At 39.8% G+C, this 13,623-nt stretch overlaps 2 protein-coding genes across 2 annotated transcripts; both read right to left on the bottom strand.

Moving 5' to 3' along the window:
* Positions 1 to 1,552: 1,552 nt before the first annotated feature.
* LOC137136250 (zinc-binding protein A33-like) lies at positions 1,553 to 3,350 on the bottom strand. Its single transcript, XM_067521440.1, has one exon. It carries the CDS (start codon positions 3,217 to 3,219, stop codon positions 1,780 to 1,782), a length of 1,440 nt encoding a protein of 479 aa, XP_067377541.1. The 5' UTR covers positions 3,220 to 3,350; the 3' UTR covers positions 1,553 to 1,779.
* A 1,962-nt stretch (positions 3,351 to 5,312) lies between these two features.
* On the bottom strand, positions 5,313 to 10,410 carry LOC137136733 (zinc-binding protein A33-like). The gene has a single exon (XM_067522400.1). It carries the CDS (start codon positions 10,270 to 10,272, stop codon positions 8,830 to 8,832), a length of 1,443 nt encoding a protein of 480 aa, XP_067378501.1. The 5' UTR covers positions 10,273 to 10,410; the 3' UTR covers positions 5,313 to 8,829.
* Positions 10,411 to 13,623: the final 3,213 nt, after the last annotated feature.

The following is a 13,623-nucleotide window of genomic DNA, read 5'->3' as shown; positions in this document are numbered from 1 at the left end:
ACTAACCTGCAGCACATCCTTCCCATCTCTTTCTCTTTGTCTCAGCAACCTGTACAAATCCACCTCTCCCTCTTTAGTGTCCAACCTAGCATACAAGTCCTCATATGCTCTATGTTTGTCCTTTGACACCTCCTTTGACACCTTCACCTTACGCTGCATCTCCCTGTCTACTGTCTACTCTCTTCAGTCCTCTCAGTGTCCCACTTCTTCTTAGCTAACCTCTTTCTCTGTATACACTCCTGAACTTCCTCGTTCCACCACCAAGTCTCCACTTTCCTCTTTCCTGATGACACACCGAGTACCCTCCTACCTGTCTCCCAGATCACATTAGCTGTAGTGGTCCAGTCATCTGGAAGCACTTCCTGACCACCCAGAGTCTGTCTCAGCTCCTCCCTGAAAACTACCCATCATTCTTCCTTTTTCAACTTCCAGCACTTTGTCCTCTGCTCTGCCTTTGTCATTTTACACAGCACCATCCTGTGTTATCTGGCTACACTCTCACCTACCAATACTTTACAGTCACTGATCTCCTTCAAATTACAACGACACCGGATGTCGTCCACCTGAGTGCTTCTACCTCCGCTCTTCACCGTCACCCTATGTTCCTGCCTCTTCTGGAAGAAAGTGTTCACTACAGCCATTTCCATCCTCTTTGCAAAGTTTACCACCATCTGTCCTTCTGCGTTCCTGTCCTGAAGACCAAACCTGCCCATCACATTCTCATCACCACTGTTCCATTCACCTACATGTCCATTGAAATCTGCATCAATGACCACTCTCTCACCTCTGGAGATGCTCTGCCTCACTTCATCTAACTCACTCCAGAATGTCTCCTTCTCTTCTAACTCACATCCTACCTGTGGGGCATAACCACTCACAACATTGAACATCACACCTTCAATTTCCAGCTTCAGACTCATCACCCTGTCTGATACTCTCTTCACCTCTAGAAGGTTCCTCACAAACTCCTCTTTCAGGATAACTCCTACTCCATTTCTCTTCCTATCTGACCCATGGTAGAACAACTTGAACCCTGCTCCTAAGCTTCTAGCTTTGCTACCTTTCCACCTGGTCTCCTGGACACACAGTATATCCACCTTCCTTCTCTGCATCATGTCAACCAAGTCTCTAGCCTTCCCTGTCATAGTCCCAACATTCATAAGTCCCTAGTGTCAGTCCTACACACTTGACATTCCTCTTCTCTCTCTGCCTACAAACTCACCTTCCTCCTCTCCTTCTTCAACCAACGGTAGCAATTTCCACCGGCACCCTGTGGGTCAACAGCACCAGTGGCGATCGTTGTTAACCGGGGCCGCAACCAATCTGGTATGGAAGTCAGATTCGGTATGGAAGTCATTGTCATAATTCACATTTTTAGTTTGGCATGTGTTTTACGTCGGATGCCCTTCCTGACACAACCCTCTGCATTAATCCAGACTTGGGACTGGCACAAGAAGACACCTGCTTGTGCCCACTTGTTGTTGCATTAGTTTTTTATACAAAACTAAAAGTTAACATTTTATTTCAATCACTTTATTTTTGTAATCCACAGATAATGAAGGTTACAGAATATTTAGTAATTTAGTAATAACTGTCTTTTTGTTTTCAATTTAAACATAAAGACCAGCTTGATTTATTAAGAGTACTTCACAGAGAGAGACTAAGTAAAAACTATGGATACAATATGTTTTACAGAAAGAACACAAACTGTTTGAGTGTGAAGTGTGATTAATATAGTGTTATTCAAACACTTTGATGGTGAAAATTGTGACATTTGTCTCACATGTCTGAACATGACAGAAAAATCTTAGTTTGACAGATTTTAATATCAGTGGTTTTACCATCAACAGCTGAACAAACATTTAAATATGGGAAGAGTTTCTCAGTGAAAGTGTCTTTGTAAGTGTAGATGAGACTCATGTCTTCAGGGTCATAGAAGGACATCTCCCCTCTTTCATAGTCCAGCTGGACTCTGATCCTCTGGAGACTCTTCTTGACTGTTACAGTTTTACCACCTCCATTAATGCATTTTCCATCACGATGCAATAAACACCAAATTCCGTATTTTGGTGAAGCATAACACTCTCCTTTTCTTTCAACTGACTCTTTAACCAAACCCACATTCCAAACAGGATGGTCTCCCACCTCCACCTGCCAGCTGTGTTTCCCTGAGCTGAAGCCCTCAGAGCCCAGAACAGTGGTATATTTAGTGTTTCTCTCTGGATTATCAGGGAGATGCTGCTTTGTTTTTCCATGTCTCACACTGGTCAGATCATCAGACAGACAGAGCCAGGGGTCTGCAGTGTTTGGGTCCAGGATGACAGGACTGAAGTGCACCTTGTCCTTCATCTTGTCCCAGACTCTGAAGGACAGGTTGCCCAGGTGTTTGGCCACATCTATCAGTGCTCCTGAGAGCAGCTGTGGATCTGACAGTGAGCACTGGACTCTGGCTCTGGTCTGAGTGGGTTTATAACTGCTGAGGAATGGCACGTTGTGTTTCTGCAGGTCTTCTTCAACAGCACAGATACTGACTGACAAAGAGGAGATTTGCTCCTGAATCTTCTTCATCTCTGAGCTGATAGTCTTCCCCTTCTGCTCCTCTTCCTCCCTCAGAGCTGCCAGTCTGGACTCCTCTTCCTCTTTCAGGAACTGGTGGAGCTTGTTGAACTCTGCTCTGATCTGCTTCTCTGTGGACAACAGCTGCTTCTTGGAGTATTCAATCATTTCATTGTATGTTTTCTCCACTTGTTTGTATTTGTCTCTCTTGTCCTGTAGAGACTTTAAGTCAGATTTCAGCTGCTCCTTCAGGTCACTGACTGCTTGTTCTATAGGAACCACTTTGTGAGTCGGGTGGAGAGAAAACTCACAGACAGGACAAACAGCTCTCTGTTCATTCTTACAGAACAAATAAGGAACTTCTGGATGTTTATCACACAAAACTTCCTCCTTCTTCTCTTCCTCATCCTCAGATGAACGATTATTCTGCCTCTTAGCAAAGGAGTCAGCCAGTTCTTTCAGAGAAAGGTTTATGGATGGATGATCCTTTGAAGATTTAATTTTACAAATTGGACAGTTTTTGCTTTTAGTTTGTTTCCAGAATTGTTGCAGGCAGCTTGAACAGAAGCTGTGGTTACAGCTCAGAGACACAGGATCTCTGAAAGTCTCTGAACACACGTGGCAGCTCAGGTAATTTTCTAGAAGTGCAATCTTCTCCGCCATTTTCTTAGTTCTTCTTAAATAAAAAGGACTCACCAAAGTTTTTGCCTTCTACTTGATCAGAATCCTCCAAATGTGTGTTTTTCAGCAGAGATCACGCACTCTTTAATGGTGTCTTACTATTGTTCAACAATGTCAAAATGTACTTTTACTTTCTTTTACTTCAGTCATGTTATGTATAAATTGTGTTGTTTTTTTGTCGCCAGCAGATGGTGTAATCAGGATGTCAGTTAGAGTTAAATGTTATTCTTAATGGAAATCCTCTTACAAGCAAATGTTTACCAGACTCAATAAAAGACTAGAAGCACAAAAGATATAAAAAAAAAAATTGGGTTCTCAGAAAAAAATATTCAGATGCCCAAGAAAGGACACGGGCCCTTGCCTGTGGGACTGTAGTTTATTAAACCTGTTACACAATATTTATATATTTTTCAGCCACTGTAAGAGGTTCTCGTTTCATATCTGCATGATTCATGCATTTTTACCTCATCTAGTTGGATTAAATATAGTACAGATAAAATCCATATGCAGAAAAATGTATAGTTTTCCATTTACTGTGTAATGTTTTATTTTATCCATCTCAAGTCAGGGGAAAAACATTTCTGGACCCAGGAAGGATTGAGGTCCCATTACATACAGGGAGGTTTATGACCTACATGTGCATAGAGGAATGCTTTCTTTTCACAGCAGGACACTGGAGGAAACATCTGATTTGTCAGATCATTAGTCTTAAAATATAAGTGTATTGAAAGGTGAAGCAGTGTTGTACTGGAATGAACTGAACTTATTAAAATAAAGTGGTTTCTTAGTACTTAAAGTGGTATCGTGGCTGGTGTTGTAGTGTGAAAAGGGGAAAAGTTGTGTTAATAGGATGTTATCCCTTAGTTCAAGTAATACCTTGTAGGTTATACAAGCCTCTGCAACTATCAGTTAGTTAAGCATATCAAGTACAAATTATGAAACAACTATTGTTTTTAATTGATATATAACTTTCTAAAAAAGGCAGGTGAGCAGGGATCATACTACAACCCAAGTAAAACAGAAACTGGTTTAGGAAGAAGCTAAAAAAGATTCCTGAATAATAAATGAGCAAAATAATTTTCTTTTAATTCTCTTGAATCTATTAAATGACAGAATCAAGTCAGTCACATGACATGAAGGAGATTTACAGCAGGTGGCACTTTATTTCTGCTGGTTTGAAACTTCTACTAAACTTTGTCATTATCTTATTTAAGAGACAACATTTTCTAGGATTCTAATGATTGATGACGACTGCTTATTAGAAATTGTTGTTGCATGTTGGTTTGTAAGCTTCTACACTGTTGTCATTATACACAATCATTATACAACAAATGTTAAAAGGTCAAAGTTCAGACATTCATGATTAAATAAATAAAACACATCTCTGATTACTGTGGCTTTAATGATATAAAAATGCTGAGACTAATAATAATAATAATAATAAATTTTATTTGTAATGTAGTTTACATGTGAAGCAAATCTCAAAGCGCTACAAAGAAGATGCAAGTGTAAAGAAACGTGTAAAATTATCTACAGTGACAATAAGAAAATGTATAATACCATGTTATGATCTAAAAACATTTAAGAAAACAAGCTAAAATATGCTTTCCCAGATAGTAAGGTTATCATTCCCTTTTTAAATGCATCCACCATCTGTGGAGCCCTCAGGTGGACTGGCAGAGCGTTCCTCAAATGGGGAGCAGCAGCCTCAATTGCCATGTCCCCCATTGTTTTAAGATTTGTCCTGGGTGGGCGAAGACATTGCATTTGGCCTGACTGGGTTTTAGAGATGCACTGCAGAGTTAAATAGTTCTTTGAGGTATTTGGGGGCATCACCATACAGACAGATATTGGTGTGAGGAAGAGTTTGTACTCTATACAGAGGTGAACAGGGAGCCAGTGTAGTGCGCGGAGGATGAGGGTTATAGCGTTCTGCACTCTCAACAGCATCCTGGCAGCACTGTATTTATTGGAGCTGTATTGGATAAGAGTCATGTGACAGCGGCAGAAGGGATGAGGTGACCTTAATGTATAATTGTTTGTCATCAGCATAGCAGTGGAATAAGATTTCATGCCCGCTGATGATATGACGACTGTGTCTTACAGGAAGTTATAAAAGTTAAAGCCACAAAACAAATCAAAGATTTAAACTAAGCACATTAGCAGAAGAAAAACATTGTAAGGACATTACAAAACATATGAGCAAATACTTTGTTCATATTAATTCAAAAGGAGAGGGAGTTACCCCCATTAATACATTTTAACTAAACACGTACAACAAAATTGATCATAAAAACAGAAACAGACGTTTAAAACTAGTTTTTTTACTATAAACAGGAAGATGTTTTTGGAATCACTGACAAGAAATCACTGACTGAGACTAAAGTGTTAAACGATGAAATTAAAACATAAAAACTGAAGAAACTCAGGACCCAGAAATCTTACAAACTAAATCTTATGTTTGATGACACAACTATTAGTGTCCTCTTCTGTGTGTAGTAGGCACCTTTTTTTCCAGGAAAAAAAAAGGAATTAAGACTTCTATGACATTTATCACTGGGCTCTGCAGAGCTCAGCATCATAAACTGTTCTCTGGTTGGAAGGACGTCTCTTATATGAGTGGGTCAACACATTAGCAGACTTTTGTTTACAGGACCTTCCTACATTTTCTGGGTCTTTGTGAATCTGCTTTGCAGTATTTTGTCAGATCTCAATGTTTTTTCCTGTTTAACCTCCCAAAGTCTCGGGTTGATTTTGGTAAAAAGGCATTTAGGTCTGCTGCTCCTCTTGCTTGGAACAAACATAAAAAAGACGCAGAACTTAAAGAAAAAGTAACTATGCGTCAATTTAGTTTTATTGTTTATTGGTGTATTTTAATTTATTAAAACAATTGTTTTACTCAACACCTCTGATTCTAGCTCCATGTGTGATTGTGTTTCATACTGTTTTTATTCCTCCACGCTGGTGACATCTGTAGCAGTCATCATTATGTTTTTAGGCTCTTCAGTCTTTCCCATTCTCATGAACACAATATGTTTATGAATGCCTGAGGGAACTTCAAATATGTCACAAAAACTCTACTTAGGCTCAAGGATGAGGTAATTCGATTTTGGGGCTCAAACATCAAAGGTCACAGTTACCGTGACCCCACATTTTTCGTTTTCACCCAGCCCATTTTTGTTAATGTCATTTCACAGAATTGCCTTAAAAGAATTTTGTTAGACTTGTATTGCTAATTACTGTGCAGTGGTATTTTCTTTCTCTTTATAACTTTTAAAACGCACATGAAACAGTCTTACTGTGATTGCTCGTCTCTTGTCCTGCGGGATGAAATGTGATGACAGTATATGATCTGTAGGTGGCGCTCAGCTTACAGCTCCCCTGTGCATGCGCACATCATAGTCCTACCTCAACGTACCGTACCAGTATTACTGTATTTGTACACCAACAAGGTACTGGGGTAGAAGATATATCCAGTATTATCTAAGTGTCAAGAGAACAGCAAACTTTTCCCAAACATAAAGTTTCAAAGAAGTAAATATGTTGCAGTTAATCAGACTTTAACAAGCGATTGCACAGAAAATTTTTGTTCAGAGTTATTTCAGTGTTTTATACAGGAGACTCACTAAGTGAACTTTCCTGTGTTTTTTCTTTCAAAGTCTCGTCCCATAAAAGAAAAACAGGAACATCAATCTAACGATGTTCACTTTAAATCATATCCATCAGTTTTAATTCCCAAGTAAAAAATGGTTTTACCTGGGAATCACTGTAACATGCTGATGTTTTTAATCTTCATCAGGCTGAAGTTAGTTCAGCTGGATGAGACTGGGTGGAGTCAGGAAATATTCTCCGACCCATGAAAAAAAAAAAAGAGGGACAAAGACGAAATTCATTTGATAATGTGAATTGATTGAGCTCTGTTTTACTCTCATTATATTCATCCTAAACAAGATGTTATGAGAAAAGAGACAAATGTGCCTTAGATAGTTTTACTGCTAGTAACAGATGAATAATGTGACTGTGTGGTTACAGAAACAGGAGGACAGAGAGTCAAAAGTTTTTGTCCTTGAAGACAGATTTTAAGACACTGAGTGGAATCACAGTCACATTAGTTTGTGTATTTGTCTTTTTCCCACCATAAAGGACAGAGTTGTCCCTGTTTTCAGAGACACACTTTGACCAGTGGAACCAGTTTATTAAGCAGAGCTCTTTCTGTACAAACTGTTCTAAACAGCACTGACCTGCATGTTGGACACACAGTAGCCTGTGAGGATATTATTATAATAAGAATAAAGAAATCCCAGCTGACAGATTGATGGAGGAAACAGCGCAGTGACAAAAGAAGCAAAGAAACTGTGAATTTTTAAATCTTAGACTCGAAAAGTCCACTTTGTGTTGGTTTCACTTTTATTCAAACAACAAAAAGTTGTTTTTTTAAAAGCTGATCTAACAAATCTACACACCGTGATAAAATCCTTCAGCATAATCACCGTTCAAAGAAAGTAAAATCTAAATAGTCTGATAATGATGAGTTCATTGACAGCAGTGGGATGTGGTTGTTGTAGTTTAGCCAACAGCTGACACCAGAGAGATCCACATGAAAACTTCACACAGAGTCAGTCCTGGGATGAAAATGAAACATCTTTGAGCCTCAAAGACCCAGACCCTGGGATGGACCCAGACCCATATGTCGAGTCAAATTTATAGACTCAGATTCGATAAACTAATAAACTTAGTGCTTTTAAGGTGGGAAATAGATATTTTTCACGGTGTGTAGATTTGCTAGATCAGCTGTTAAAAAACAACTTTTTGTAAGAGCAGAGAGGCAGAAAAGAGACATAATCACCATTGATTGATTACTGCAAGTTTTACATCATTCAGATCAGACCTGCACATTTAGAGGCCGACATGTGAACCGTGATCACTTCAGGAGAAGAGAGAGACGCTTTTAATTGAATTCTAATATTAAACTATAACGAAAATAACTGCAGAATATTTTTTTAAATAAATCATTTGTAATTGAGTAGAAAAGTCACTGCAGCACATGTTGAGATGAGAAAGGAGGAGCTGCTCCAGCTGATCTGACACCAAAACCAGCACAGTAAAACCTGAGCACAGCCCATGATGAATAAAAACTAATCCAAGTAATTCACTTAACATTTAACAATATTTATACACAATCTGTTACAGTTGGTTCAACACTGGTGATCTGTAGACCTGTGCTCACAACCAGAGGAAGAGAGGAGAACTTCTTTTAAGAAATAATGAACACTGAAGCTCAGGCTGCATCCATCTGATCCACATTTCATAAAGGTTTAGTTGATTTAGTGTTTGTTGTTATCCTCATGTTAACCACCAACTCAATACGGACAGCCACCATTAATGTCACTGACCATTTATGCACTAAAAACACTGGAATAACAAATCTCATACATTTGCAATAAATCAACAGATTCAACAGTGAAAGGCTTGAGAATTTAGACTAGACATCAATGGGCCCAGATTAAAACACTGTAGCGCAGTGGATTATTATAAAGTTCATGAAAGTTCATGATTTAAAAAATATTAAACGCAAAAGTTGAAGCAGTTATTTCACATTTCTGAACATGACAGAAAAATCTGAGTTTGACACATTTTAATATTAGTGGTTTTGGCATCAGCAGCTTTTCCAACACTGAAATATGGGAAGAGTTTCTCAGTGAAAGTGTCTCTGTAAGTGTAGATTAGACTCATGTCTTCAGGGTCATAGAAGGACACCTCCCCTCTGTCATAGTCCAGCTGGACTCTGATCCTCTGGAGACTCTTTTTCACTGTGACAGTTTCACCAACTCCATTAGTGTATTTTCCATCATCATGCCATAAACACCAGAATCCATGTTTTGCTGAAGTATTTACTTTTCCCTTTTTATCAACTGATTCTTTAGCCAAACCCACATTCCAGACAGGATAGTTTCCCACCTCCACCTCCCAGCTGTGTTTTCCTGAGCTGAAGCCCTCAGAGCCCAGAACATTAGAATAATTAGTGCATCTCTCTGGATTATCAGGGAGCTGCTGCTTTGTGTCACCACGTCTCACACTGGTCAGATCATCAGACAGACAGAGCCATCTGCTTGCAGTGTTTGGGTCCAGGACGACAGGACTGAAGTGGACCTTGTCCTTCATCTTGTCCCAGACTCTGAAGGACAGGTTGCCCAGGTGTTTGGCCACATCTATCAGTGCTCCTGAGAGCAGCTGTGGATCTGACAGTGAGCACTGGACTCTGGCTCTGGTCTGAGTGGGTTTATAACTGCTGAGGAATGGCACGTTGTGTTTCTGCAGGTCTTCTTCAACAGCACAGATACTGACTGACAGAGAGGAGATCTGCTCCTGAATCTTCTTCATCTCTGAGCTGATAGTCTTCCCCTTCTGCTCCTCTTCCTCCCTGAGAGCTGCCAGTCTGGACTCCTCTTCCTCTTTCAGGAACTGGTGGAGCTTGTTGAACTCTGCTCTGATCTGCTTCTCTGTGGACAACAGCTGCTTCTTGGAGTGTTGAATCATTTCATTGTATGTTTTCTCCACTTGTTTGTATTTGTTCCTCTTGTCCTGTAGAAACTTTAAGTCAGATTTCAGCTGCTGCTTCAGGTCACTGACTGCTTGTTCTATAGGAACCACTTTGTGACTCTGGTGGAGAGAAAACTCACAGACAGGACAAACAGTTCTTTCTTCATCCTTACAGAACAATCTAGGTTCTTCTTGATGTTTATCACACACCATTAGTTTCCTCTCTTCTCCCTTTTCTGTCTCAGATGATTCAACTTTCAGTCCCCCAGCAAAGGAATCTGCCAGTTGCTTCAGTGGAAAGTTAACCATTGGATGATCCTTTGAAGATTTTCTTTTACAAATGGGACAATTTTTGTTTTTAGCTTGTTCCCAGAATTGTTGCAGGCAGCTTGAACAGAAGCTGTGGTTGCAGCACAGAGACACAGGATCTCTGAAAGTCTCTGAACACACATGGCAACTTAGGTAACTTTCCAAAAGTCCAGTCTTCTCAGCCATTTGTGAGTTAAATTTCGAAAAAACAAAACTCACCAAATTATTGTCTCTAAATGTCTTCCTTTCAGCAGAGTTCTTTTCTCTTTAATGGCGTCTTAGATCTGATCAACAATGTCAAAATCTACTTTTACTTTCTTTTTCCTCAGTCACGTGTTACATTACATTAAAATGCTGTAATGCTACTTTGTCACCAGCAGATGGTGTTTGTCATTTAAAGTTTAACATTCTTCTCTTAAATCAGAACAAAACATATTTCTTGTGTAAGCAACTTGTTTCCAGTCATAAATACGATAAAAGACCCAATGTTTAAGATATTTTGACCTCTAATGTTTCTGTAAATAAAATCAGATGTTCATGCAGAGACACAAACAATCAGAGCTCTGCAGCATTGTCGTCTGTTAAACCAGTTAAACACAATGTGTGTAGTGAAGAGTGTTCAGATCTTGGAGAAACCGAACAGCCTCTACACAGGAGGAGCAACACCTCAGGACCAGAATCAGTTTGTAATTTGCAGTATTTTGTCAGATCTCAGAATGTTTTTTCCTGTTTAACCTCCAAAAGTCCCGGGTTGTTTTTGGTAAAACAGCATTTAGGTCTGCTGCTCCTCCTGCTTGGAACAAACTTGACCCAGAACTTAAGGAAAAAGTAACTTATTTTACAGGACTTAAGGTCCTGTAAACAAAAGTAATTTAGCTTTATTGTTTATTGGTGTATTTTAATTTATTAAAACAATTGTTTTACTTAACACCTCTGAGTCAAACTCCATGTGTGATTGTGTTTTATACTGTTTTTATGCCTCCACGCTGGTGACATCTGTAGCAGTCATCATTATGTTTTTAGGCTCGTTAGTCTTTCCCATTCTCATGAACACAATATGTTTCTGAATGCCTGAGGGGAAAAATGAAAAAAATAAAAAAATGTACTTGCACTCAAGGATGAAGTAATTCGATTTTGGGGATCAAACATCAAAGGTCACAGTTACTGTGACCCCACATTTGTTCTTTTCCACCCAGCCCATTTTTGTGGATGTCATTTCACAGAGTTGCCTTAAAAGAATTTCTTTCAATTCAGCACAAACGTATTGGTCACACTGTGACTTCACCTCCATCAATTCTCCTCAATGCAATATCAAAGCTGTAGGTCACTGAGACCCCAGACCCTTATAGTTAATAACTCTGCAGTGGTATTTTCTTTCTCTTTATAACTTTAAAAACGCACATGAAACAGTCTTACTGCGATTGCTCGTCTCTTGTCCTGCGGGATGACCTGTGATGACAGTATATGATCTGTAGGTGGCGCTCAGCTTACAGCCCCCTGTGCACGCGCACATCATAGTCCTACCTCAACGTACTGTACCAGTATTACTGTATTTGTACACCAACAAGGTACTGGAGTAGAAGATATATTCAGTATTATCCGAGCGGCTCGAGAACAGCAAACTTTTCCCAAACAAATGTAGCATCTGAGACCCGAATCCCAAACACGAATTAATTAACAAAACCAAACGTACAACCACCGTATTTAAATTTTATCTTTACCCGAGGTGATTTAGACAAACCACTACACACCAAAGTCACGCTTTATTTCACACGCACAGCACTTTAATCAAATCGTGAATACAACCAGTTAAAGACATTAAATGTCAGTCACAGAGGGAATTAAGGCTCCTGATTATCCGTAACGGGTTTGGACAGGAAGTGGCAAATAGCACAAGAAACAATTAAAACAAAACCAAAAAGGCAAAAGGAAACACTTACTTAACACTTCCACGCCAAAACACCTGGCTCCTTTATCTGCTGTCCTCCCAATCAATGGGAAGACAGCAGCGGGATCAACAGGTGGTACCGATTACATAAAGTTTCAAGGAAGTAAATCTAACGATGTTCACTATAAATCATATGCATCATTTTTAATTCCAAAGTACTGTGGACTGAGCGCAGCCCATGATGAATAAACACTAATCCAAGTAATTCACGAAACATTTAAAAATATTTATACACAATCTGTTACAGTTGGTCCAACACTGGTGATCTGTAGACCTGTGCTCACAACCAGAGGGAGAGAGGAGAACTTCTTTTAAGAAATAATGGAAACACTTTGAAGCTGGTTTTTGTTCTTTCTTGGAACAACGTTGGAATCAAACTCCCGAATCTGCCATTAAAGCCCCGCCAGGTAAATGTATTGATTCACTAAAGACGTGTTGCAGTGGCTATAAATTGTCCCTTATATATCGCTTTTTATCCAAAGCTTTACAATGTTGATTCCCATTCACACACCGATGGCCGTGGCAAGGTGCTCACTGGATCCACCGGGAGCAGCTTGGGTCTCAGTGTCTTGGAAAAGGATACTTCGACATGTAGTCAGGAACCGGGATTGAACCACTGACCCTGTGGTCTATGATCAACTGCCTTACCAACTGCGCTACAGCCACCGTTTTAATCCAAATTTCAAATGTTCCCTTCAAAATGATTTTGCAGTTTAGTTGCCTACAGAATGTAATCTCATCACGACCCACGTTAAAGAGACAATAGATCAGATTAAAACCAGTTTTCACCGAGAAGTTGTTAATGCATCCACAGACAGTAGCATTCAGTACTGTGGACTGATGACGAGGACGACACTTTGCGACGCCTGGTGGCCGAAAAGACGAACTGCAGGTTGGATTTAAGGAGCCTTGTTCTGAATGAAACACACTGCATTCCTGACTGAACGCCACCAGTAGGTTACCGCGGACATACCGCACACAAACACCACGACACTTTCAGTGGCCACATCTTTATGAACAGTACTGGAACGAAAAGGCTCATGCATTTGTTTTTGCTGTGTAAGGAAGACGTTTGCATTTAAACTCAAAAGACTGGCATTAAATAAAAGTTCAGAATTTCAGGTTCTAGTTGATGGTATTTTACACCTCGATAGATTAAACAGCATAGAAAATAAAACCTTTTGTATCTGATCTCCTACACTTTAGCTTTGTCAAAAGTATTGGAACACATGAACTGACAGACCTTCCCTGTTGTCTTAGAATAATGTGCTTGTTGGAGTCCTTCCAGATTTTTTTAACTCTTGAGGCTGAGGATGGTCATCAGGCTGAGGCAAATGTAGCACCAAGTTATCACACTGTCAAGACTGAATACAGTATTCACAGGTGAAACCCAAGTTTTATTTCCAAGGGGGGAAATTTGGAAACTATTGAGGGACAACAGGGAAGAGGGACCCAAGTGGAACGGTGAGGTTACAGGGAGCAGACGTGAAGAAGGTGCAGGACTTTAAGTACTTAGGGTCAACGGAGAGTGTGGAAAAGAGGTGAAGAGGCGAGTGCAGGCAGGTTGGAACGGGTGGAGAAAAGTGTCA

This window comes from Channa argus, chromosome 11 (assembly GCF_033026475.1).
Source record: "Channa argus isolate prfri chromosome 11, Channa argus male v1.0, whole genome shotgun sequence".
In the NCBI taxonomy this organism is placed as follows: Eukaryota; Metazoa; Chordata; class Actinopteri; order Anabantiformes; family Channidae; genus Channa; species Channa argus.
Note: the sequence above shows the minus strand (reverse complement) of the source record. Positions and strands in the feature narration are given on the sequence as shown.

Excerpts from the sequence above, each read along its gene's own strand:
- LOC137136733 (XM_067522400.1), bottom strand. The coding sequence starts at position 10,272 with ATGGCTGAGAAGACTGGACTTTTGGAAAGTTACCTAAGTTGCCATGTG.
- LOC137136250 (XM_067521440.1), bottom strand. The coding sequence starts at position 3,219 with ATGGCGGAGAAGATTGCACTTCTAGAAAATTACCTGAGCTGCCACGTG.